The sequence below is a fragment of the Procambarus clarkii genome, chromosome 20 (assembly GCF_040958095.1).
Source record: "Procambarus clarkii isolate CNS0578487 chromosome 20, FALCON_Pclarkii_2.0, whole genome shotgun sequence".
In the NCBI taxonomy this organism is placed as follows: domain Eukaryota; kingdom Metazoa; phylum Arthropoda; class Malacostraca; order Decapoda; family Cambaridae; genus Procambarus; species Procambarus clarkii.
In genome coordinates, this window is record NC_091169.1 from 34,609,501 (window position 1) to 34,619,879 (window position 10,379).

The following is a 10,379-nucleotide window of genomic DNA, read 5'->3' on the forward strand; positions in this document are numbered from 1 at the left end:
CTTTGAAATATACATTGGAAATTATGTATTTATGATCAAATAAAACAAAGACTACACAAATTTCACTCTTTCCTGCACTCACGTGCACACAGTCAGTTACCTGTAACTTTGTAATCATTCATAAGTTGAGATTCGAGAACTCATCAGCACATTTGATAAGTATATTACCGGCATAGGTCTTTATATTGGACCCTACCTTTCATATTTTGCATTTTAAGAGATTTACAATTAAATATTTAGTTAGAATTACTGACCTTTAGGGGCGCAGCACCAACACCCATCTCCTGCACAGCCTTGTGGGATCTCCAGCTCATTGTCTGTACACTGCGATGTCACGCAGATGCCATTCTTAGCGTTACATTTACCTAGTGGGAGGCAGACTGCAAAGAGATGAGGCGAGTTAGTAAGGGTCAAGATGCATTGATATTACCTAACGAATTGTCTAAACTTATTAAATGTATTATTTATTAAGTGCATAATCAGATGCTCGTCCCTATCCAGGTTGCCCAACTTTCTTAGATGTTCACTATCTTTCAATAGCCTTAAGCTAGAGGAATACGACAGCTTGCTGAAATCATTGTTAGACAAAGCCCTTAACCTTTCTCTCAATGACTCGCAATGGAAAATGCCTCCCTTCCTGTCAGTCTCGGGGAAAGGGCCACATCATTCGTATAGCAACACAAATTGCTAAACTGTACCAGTGTTCCTGTCCTCTTCAGTGGCATCTGACAACCTGGTGAAATCCTACCGGATTACCTAGGTCAACAAGCAGGAACACACAATCCCAGTTTTAGACAACACCACCCAATGGGTCTTTTGCAGAACTACCATCCAACTGGGATGGTGGTGGTGGGACTGCAATCCAGCTGGGATGGCCCCATTGTAGGCCGAGCAGGTGAAACATGCCAAGAAGCTGCAACAACACATGATATTTCTCACCTTAGAGCCATAGCAGCTCCCCGTACAGGTGAACTCCTATTAGCAACCCCAATTTCGGTAACCGGCACGCATCTCACATCGCAGGCCCTACAAATTACAGTGGCTCTCCACCTTGCTGCCGCAATCCACACCGAATATATGTATATTTACAGTGAGGCGGTATCTGACAGTTACAGCCAGCATGGTTTGCTCTGCCAAAGCACACAGGGATGGCACTCAGGGGCACAGTGAAATCAATGGCATCAATGACATCAATAAGAGGAGCTTTACCCAGCTGGTTACCCAGTAGAGTGCCCTGTTACCTAATGAGCAGCAAATCTAATGAGCCTGCTGGTTGCCTAGACGAGATTACAGTGAACTTCTCGAAGAATGGTAAACAGTTGGTGTGGGACTACATATGCACTTCAACCTTGGTTAACATCTATATTGCCTTCAATGTTGCACATCCGGGTGGTGATGTCACTCACGGGGAAGGAGCCAAGTCTCGTAAATACAGAGATCTGAATCACCACTACAATTTTGCCCCATTGCCTAGGAGACCTTTGCTGCCTGGGGTAAAAGTGTCACTAAATGTTTTAAGGATCTGGATTCTAAGCTAACCGAAACAACAATAGGTCCTACAGCCACCAGCTTCCTCTTCCAGCACTTCAGCATGGCAATACAGAGGGTAAACGCATAATGCAGTCATGGTTCCTTCTCGCCATCTGAGGAGCTGGATGAACTCTATAATCTGTGACAACTAACCGTGTACATTCCGTGTAACCAACCCATTTTGTGTCGATTAGTTTTAAATTAAATAAAGTACAAATATACAGCGGGTAGTAGGAGACAGTATGTGAGTGTACATGGGTGCCCCACAACACTCCCCTGGATGCTACACATCCTTCTCTTCCAGGCCGCATTGCTGGCGTTGTTGATCTTTTAGTATAAGGTTCCTATGCTTCTATTTTCTTACTCTCGGGATTAAGGAGAACAATCAAGTTACCTAAATTCATAGTAAAAAAACTAATGATTATTAGAGGGTATATTTTCTACAACTTTCCGTATCACTCTGGAGTATCTTCATGTTAGGAATTTAATATACAAGGTGCAAACTTGTTAAACACACATGTGAAAGAGGTAAAGTGTGTGTGTACGTGTGTGTAATTACAGTACCTAAGTGTAGTTACAGGATGAGAGCTACGCTCGTGGTGTCCCGTCTACCCAGCACTCTTTGTCATATAACGCTTTGAAACTACTGACGGTCTTGGCCTCCACCACCTTCTCACTTAACTTGTTTCAACCGTTTACCACTCTATTTGCGAAGGTGAATTTTTCTTATATTTCTTAGGCATCTGTGTTTAGCTAGTTTAAATCTATGACCTCTTGTTCTTGAAGTGCCAGGTCTCAGGAAATCTTCCCTGTCGATTTTATAAATTCCTGTTACTATTTTGTACGTAGTGATCATATCACCTCTTTCTTCTGTCTTCTAGTTTTGGCATATTTAATGCTTCTAACCTCTCCTCGTAGCTCTTGCCCTTCAGTTCTGGGAGCCACTTAGTAGCATGTCTTTGCACCTTTTCCAGTTTGTTGATGTGCTTCTTAAGATATGGGCACCACACAACAGCTGCATATTCTAGCTTTTGCCTAACAAAAGTCATGAACAATTTCTTTAGTATATTGCCATCCATGTATTTAAATGCAATTCTGAAGTTAGAAAGCATAGCATAGGCTCCTTGCACAATATTCTTTGTGTGGTCCTTAGGTGATAGTTTTCTATCTAGAACCACCCATAGATCTCTTTCTTTATCAGAATTCTTTAAAGATTTTTCACATAATATATAGGTTGTGTGGGGTCTATGTTCTCCTATTCCACATTCCATAACATGACATTTATTTACATTAAATTCCATTTGCCAAGTGGTGCTCCATATACTTATTTTGTCCAGGTCTTCTTGAAGGGCATGACAGTCATCTAAATTTCTTATCCTTCCTATTATCTTAGCATCATCAGCAAACATGTTCATATAATTCTGTATACCAACTGGTAGATCATTTATGTAGACAATAAACATCACTGGTGCAAGAACTGAACCCTGTGGTACTCCACTTGTGACATTTCTCCATTACGACACATTGCCTCTGATTACTGATTTTCATCTCTTCTGCCGCTCGGTCCACCCTAGATGAAATTTCCTTCCCTAAACGTCCAAAACGTATGTGTGTACGTGTGTACGTGTGTGTGTACGTGTACCTGTACGTGTGTGTGTACGTGTGTGTACTGACCTAGTTGTACTCGCCTAGTTGTGTTTGCGGGGGTTGAGCTCTGGCTCTTTGGTCCTGCCTCTCAACCGTCAATCAACAGGTGTACAGATTCCTGAGCCTATTGGGCTCTATCATATCCACACTTGAAACTGTGTATGGAGTCAGCCTCCACCACATCACTTCCTAATGCATTCCATTTGTCAACCACTCTTTGAAAGAACTCAAGTTCTTTCTAATATCTCTGGGGCTTATTTGGGTGCTCAGTTTCCACCTGTGTCCCCTTGTGTTAAATAGCCTGTCTTTATCTACCCAATCAATTCCCTTGAGAATCTTGAATGTAGTGATCATGTCCCCCCTAACTCTTCTGTCTTCCAGCGGTGAGGTTCAATTCAGGCAGTCTCTCCTCGTAGCTCATACCTCTCAGCTCAGGTACTAGTCTGGTGGCAAATCTTTGAACCTTTTCCAGTTTAGTCTTATCCTTGACTAGATATGGACACCATGCTGGGGCTGCATACTCCAGAATTGGCCTGACATATGTGGTATACAAAGTTCTGAATGATTCTTTACACAAATTTCTGAATGCCGTTCGTATGTTGGCCAGCCTGGCATATGCCGCTGATGTTATCCTCTTGATATGTGCTGCAGGAGACAGGTCTGGCGTGATATCAACTCCCAAGTCTTTTTCCTTCTCTGACTCCTGAAGAATTTCCTCTCCCAGATGATACCTAGTATTTGGCCTCCTGCTCCCTACACCTATCTTCATTACATTACATTTGGTTGGGTTGAACTCTAATAACCACTTGTTTGACCATTCCTTCAGTTTGTTTAGGTCTTCTTGAAGCCTCAAACAGTCCTCTTCTGTCCTAATCCTTCTCATAATTTTGGCATCATCCGCAAACATTGAGAGAAATGAATCTATACCCTCTGGGAGATCATTTACATATATCAGAAACAAGATAGGACCGAGTACAGAGCTCTGTGGGACTCCACTGATGACTTCACGCCAATCAGAGATCTCACCCCTCACCGTAACTCTCTGCTCCCTATTGCTTAGGTACTCCCTTATCCACTGGAGCACCTTACCAGCTACACCTGCCTGTCTCTCCAGCTTATGTACCAGCCTCTTATGCGGTACTGTGTCAAAGGCTTTCCGACAATCCAAGAAAATGCAGTCCGCCCAGCCCTCTCTTTCTTGCTTAATCTGTGTCACCTGGTCATAGAATTCTATTAAGCCAGTCAGGCAAGATTTACCCTCCCTGAACCCATGTTGGCGATTTGTCACGAAGTCCCTTCTCTCCAGATGTGCTACCAGGTTTTTTCTCACAATCTTCTCCATCACCGTGCATGGTATACAAGTCAAGGATACTGGCCTGTAGTTCAGTGCCTCTTGCCTGTCGCCCTTTTTGTATATTGGGACCACATTCGCCGTCTTCCATATTTCTGGTAGGTCTTCTGTCTCCAGTGTCCTACTATACACTATAGAGAGTGGCAAGCAAAGTGCCTCTGCACACTCTTTTCAGTACCCATGGAAAGTGCCTTTCTAACATCCAGATCCAGCGTGTGTATCTTGACTTCCTCTCTCGTAATTTCAAACTCTTCCAAGGCCGCCTGGTTTACTTCCCTTTCTCCTAGCACAGTGACCTCACCTTGTTCTGTTGTGAAGACCTCTTGGAACCTCTTGTTGTGTTCATCACACACCTCTGTCATTCTCTGTATACCTGTCCTCGCCTGTTCGAAGTTTCAATACCTGTACTTTCACTGTTTTCCTTCTGATGTGACTGTGGAGTAGCTTTGGTTCGGTCTTGGCTTTGTTTGCTATATCATTTTCAAAATTTTTCTCTGCTTCTCTTCTCACCCTGACGTACTTATTCCTGGTTCTCTGGTATCTCTCTCTGCTTTCTGGTGTTCTGTTATTCCGGAAGTTCCTCCACTCCTTTTTGTTCAGTTTCTTTGCTTCCATACATGCCCTATTATACCATGGATTCTTTTGTTGCTTCTCGGATTTTTCCCTTTGGGCCGGGATGAACCTGTTTACTGCCTCCTGACACTTTTGGGTAACATAGTCCATCATACCCTGTACAGACTTGTCTCTGAGGTCTGTGTCCGAAGGTATTTCACTTAGGAAACTTCTCATCTGTTAATAATTCCCCTTTCGGTATGCCAGCCTTTTGATTCCTAGTTCTTTTTGGGGGGAGATAAGTCCTAGCTCTACCAGGTACTCAAAGTTCAATACACTGTGGTCACTCATTCCCAAGGGCGCTTCCATCTTAACTTCCCTTATATCCAATTCATTTAGGGTAAATATCAAATCAAGCATTGCTGGTTCATCTTCTCCTCTCATTCTTGTTGGTTCTTTGGTGTGCTGGCTTAGAAAGTTTCTTGTTGCCACGTTCAGCAGCTTAGCTCTCCATGTTTCTGGTCCTCCATGCGGGTCTCTGTTCTTCCAATCTATCTTCCCATAGTTGAAGTCTCCCATAATTAGTAGTCCAGATCCATTCCTGCTAGCAACAGAAGCTGCTCTTTCTATTATGTTAATGGTGGCCATGTTGTTTCTATCATATTCCTGTCTAGGTCTTCTGTCATTTGGTGGTGGATTATATATGACTACGACTATAATTTTTTGCCCTCCAGTTGTTATTGTTCCTATTATGTAGTCACTGAAACCTTCACAGCCCTGAATATCCATTGTGTGTGTGTGTACATGTGTAATTACCTAAGTGTAATTACCTAAGTGTAGTTACAGGATGAGAGCTACGCTCGTGGTGTCCCGTCTTCCCAGCACTCTTTGTCATATAACGCTTTGAAACTACTGACGGTCTTGGCCTCCACCACCTTCTCACTTAACTTGTTCCAACCGTCTACCACTCTATTTGCGAAGGTGAATTTTCTTATATTTCTTCGGCATCTGTGTTTAGCTAGTTTAAATCTATGACCTCTTGTTCTTGAAGTTCCAGGTCTCAGGAAGTCTTCCCTGTCTTTTTTATCAATTCCTGTTACTATTTTGTACGTAGTGATCATATCACCTCTTTTTCTTCTGTCTTCTAGTTTTGGCATATTTAATGCTTCTAACCTCTCCTCGTAGCTCTTGCCCTTCAGTTCTGGGAGCCACTTAGTAGCATGTCTTTGCACCTTTTCCAGTTTGTTGATGTGCTTCTTAAGATATGGGCACCACACAACAGCTGCATATTCTAGCTTTTGCCTAACAAAAGTCATGAACAATTTCTTTAGTATATCGCCATCCATGTATTTAAATGCAATTCTGAAGTTAGAAAGCATTGCATAGGCTCCTTGCACAATATTCTTTATGTGGTCCTCAGGTGATAGTTTTCTATCTAGAACCACTCCTAGATCTCTTTCTTTATCAGAATTCTTTAAAGATTTCTCACATAATATATAGGTTGTGTGGTGTGTACGTGTGTGTGTGTACGTGTGTGTGTGTTTGGGGGGGGATGGGGGGAAGGGGGGGATGGGGGGGAAGGGGGGATGGGGGGGGAAGGGGGGGATGGGGGGGAAGGGGGGGATGGGATGGGGGGGATGGGGTGGGATGGGGGATCGGGGGGGATGGGGGGGAATGGGGGGGGATGTGGGGGATGAGGGGGGGATGTGGGGGATGAGGGGGGGATGGGGGGGATGGGGGTGGGGGGGGGATGGGGGTGAGGGGGGGATGGGGGTGAGGGGGGGATGGGGGTGATGGGGGGGGAATGGGGGGGAATGGGGGGGAATGGGGGGAATGGGGGGAATGGGGGGGGGGTAAGATGTAGTAGTCACACACATGGTTGAAGAAATAGGGGTAATAATGGGGATGGATGCGACTCAAACACTGAGTAAATATTCATCTCTTTTCAAAGGTAAATTACTTATAAAGGCCAAATAAAGACATCAAACTAATTTGCGAATACTGTATTGGTAATTAATACATTTGTGCTACTGACCTTTAGGGGCGCAGCAGAAACAGCCGGTGCCAAGGCAGGCGTCTGCGATCTCCAGTTCATCATCTGAACATTGTGATGTTTTGCAAACACCATCATTATTGTTGCATGTAGATCGTGGCTGGCAGACTGCAGTGAGATGGGGAGTTTTGTAATGGTGGTTAAGGTATACTTGTATATTAATCACTTTACTAAACTAACATAAACATTGCTGGTATGGAAAGTAGAGGAAATAATACAAATAAATTTGATGAAACCTATTTTGTGGTTCACTGAGTTTTCCCTCACAAATCTTGCCTTGGGTTCTCTAATAATGATAAAATAAATAAATTAAATATTATATATATATATATATATATATATATATATATATATTATATATATATATATATTATATATATATATATTATATATATATATATATATATATATATATATATATATATATATATATATATATATATATATATATATATATATATATGTCGTACCTAGTAGCCAGAACTCACTTTTTGGCCTACTATTCAAGGCCCGATTTGCCTTATAAGCCAAGTTTTCCTGAATTAATATATTTTTTCTAATTTTTTTCTTATGAAATGATAAAGCTACCCATTTCATTATGTATGAGGTCAATTTTTGTTTATTGGAGTTAAAATTAACGTAGATATATGACCGAACCTAATCAACCCTACCTAACCTAACCTAACCTATCTTTATAGGTTAGGTTTGGTTAGGTAGCCGAAAAAGTTAGGTTAGGTTAGGTTAGGTAGGTTAGGTAGTCGAAAAACCATTAATTCACGAAAACTTGGCTTATTAGGCAAATCGGGCCTTGCATAGTAGACTGAGAAGTGCGTTCTGGCTACTAGGTACGACATATATATATATATATATATATATATATATATATGTCGTACCTAGTAGCCAGAACTCACTTCTCAGCCTACTATGCAAGGCCCGATTTGCCTAATAAGCCAAGTTTTCCTGAATTAATGTTTTTTCGTCTACCTAACCTACCTAACCTAACCTAACCTAGCTTTTTTTGGCTACCTAACCTAACCTTACCTATATATATAGGTTAGGTTAGGTTAGGTAGGGTTGGTTAGGTTCGGTCATATATCTACGTTAATTTTACCTCCAATAAAAAAAAATTGACCTCATACATAGTGAAAAGGGTAGCTTTATCATTTCATAAGAAAAAAATTATAGTAAATATATTAATTCAGGAAAACTTTGCTTATTAGGCAAATCGAGCCTTGAATAGTAGGCTGAGAAGTGAGTTCTGGCTACTAGGTACGACATATATATATATATATATATATATGTCGTACCTAGTAGCCAGAACACACTTCTCGGCCTACTATGCAAGGCCCGATTTGCCTAATAAGCCAAGTTTTCCTGAATTAATATATTTTCTCTAATTTTTTTCTTATGAAATGATAAAGCTACCCATTTCATTATGTATAAGGTCAATTTTTTTTTATTGGAGTTAAAATTAACGTAGATATATGACCAAACCTAACCAACCCTGCCTAACCTATCTTTATAGGATAGGTTAGGTTAGGTAGCCAAAAAAGTTAGGTTAGGTTAGGTTAGGTACGGTAGCCGAAAAAGTTAGGTTAGGTTAGGTAGTCGAAAAAACATTAATTCATTAAAAACTTGGCTTATTAGGCAAATCGGGCCTTGCATAGTAGGCTGAGAAGTGCGTTCTGGCTACTAGGTACGAGATTATATATATATATATATATATATATATATATATATATATATATATATATATATATATATATATATATATATATATATATATATATATATATATATATATATATATATATATATATATATCTATATATATATCTATATATATATCTATATATATCTATATATATATCTATATATATATCTATATATCTATATATATATCTATATATATATCTATATATATATATATCTATATATATATATATCTATATATATATATATCTATATATATATATATCTATATATATATATCTATATATATATATATATCTATATATATATATATATCTATATATATCTATATATATATATATCTATATATATATATATCTATATATATATATATCTATATATATATATATCTATATATATATATATCTATATATATATATATATATATATATATATATATATATATATATATATATATATATATATATATATGTCGTACCTAATAGCCAGAACGCACTTCTCAGCCTACTATGCAAGGCCCGATTTGCCTAATAAGCCAAGTTTTCATGAATTAATGCTTTTTCGACTACCTAACCTACCTAACCTAACCTAACCTAACTTTTCCGGCTACCTAACCTAACCTAACCTATAAAGATAGGTTAGGTTAGGTTAGGTAGGGTTGGTTAGGTTCGGTCATATATCTGCGTTAATTTTAACTCCAATAAAAAAAAATTGACCTCATACATAATGAAATGGGTAGCTTTATCATTTCATAAGAAAAAAATTAGAAAAAATATATTAATTCAGGAAAACTTGGCTTATTAGGCAAATCGGGCCTTGAATAGTAGGCCAAAAAGTGAGTTCTGGCTACTAGGTACGACATATATATATATATATATATATATATATATATATATATATATATATATATATATATATATATATATATATATATATAAAATGACAGACAGACCAATTATCTAACGAACTTTAATTAAATTTGTTTCCCAGCCTATTCTTATGGCTTACACCAAACCGTAAGAATGAGCTGCGAAACAATTTTAATTAAAGTTCAAGTTAAATAATTGATACAAGTCTGTCATTAGGAATATATATACTGAATCTGAAGTGGTTTTTCCTGCCCCAAAGTGTACAAATCCAGGCATCCCACCTAACCTATCCACACCGATTCTCATTACTTCCATGAGCGTCAATATGCCAGTGCTTTCAAATTCCGTATGGCACCACTGGAATACGGACAGTGTGGTTAACAGCGTCTGAACTGCAGAGCATTAAGTGCGAGGACAGGTTGCTGTAATCACCACTGATAATTGTATCAAGCATTTATTATTCTGCATTTTGCACAAGATAATTCCAGGCTTGAAATTTGTTAAATCTTGTGCATTTAAATTCGTGTATCATTCGAGTTAAACTTTCCTACGAAATAATCATTTAGTGTTTAACATTAAAGGTAAAAATACAAGTGATACCTACATATTTGTGTAAAAGACAATACAGATGGATACCCCCATTACTAAGGGTTATAACATCGTC

General features: G+C 39.0%; 1 protein-coding gene across 1 annotated transcript in view; it reads right to left on the reverse strand.

Annotated features, from left to right (window-relative positions):
• The window catches only part of LOC123755309 (protein psiQ), a 97,110-nt gene that overhangs the window by 61,499 nt on the left and 25,232 nt on the right, over positions 1–10,379 (reverse strand). The window contains exons 8-9 of the mRNA XM_069327849.1: positions 7,116–7,241; positions 255–380 (exon numbers count right to left, since the gene is read on the reverse strand). Of these exons, the coding sequence (XP_069183950.1) occupies positions 255–380; positions 7,116–7,241 (252 nt within the window). The remainder of the gene's footprint in view (positions 1–254; positions 381–7,115; positions 7,242–10,379) is intronic.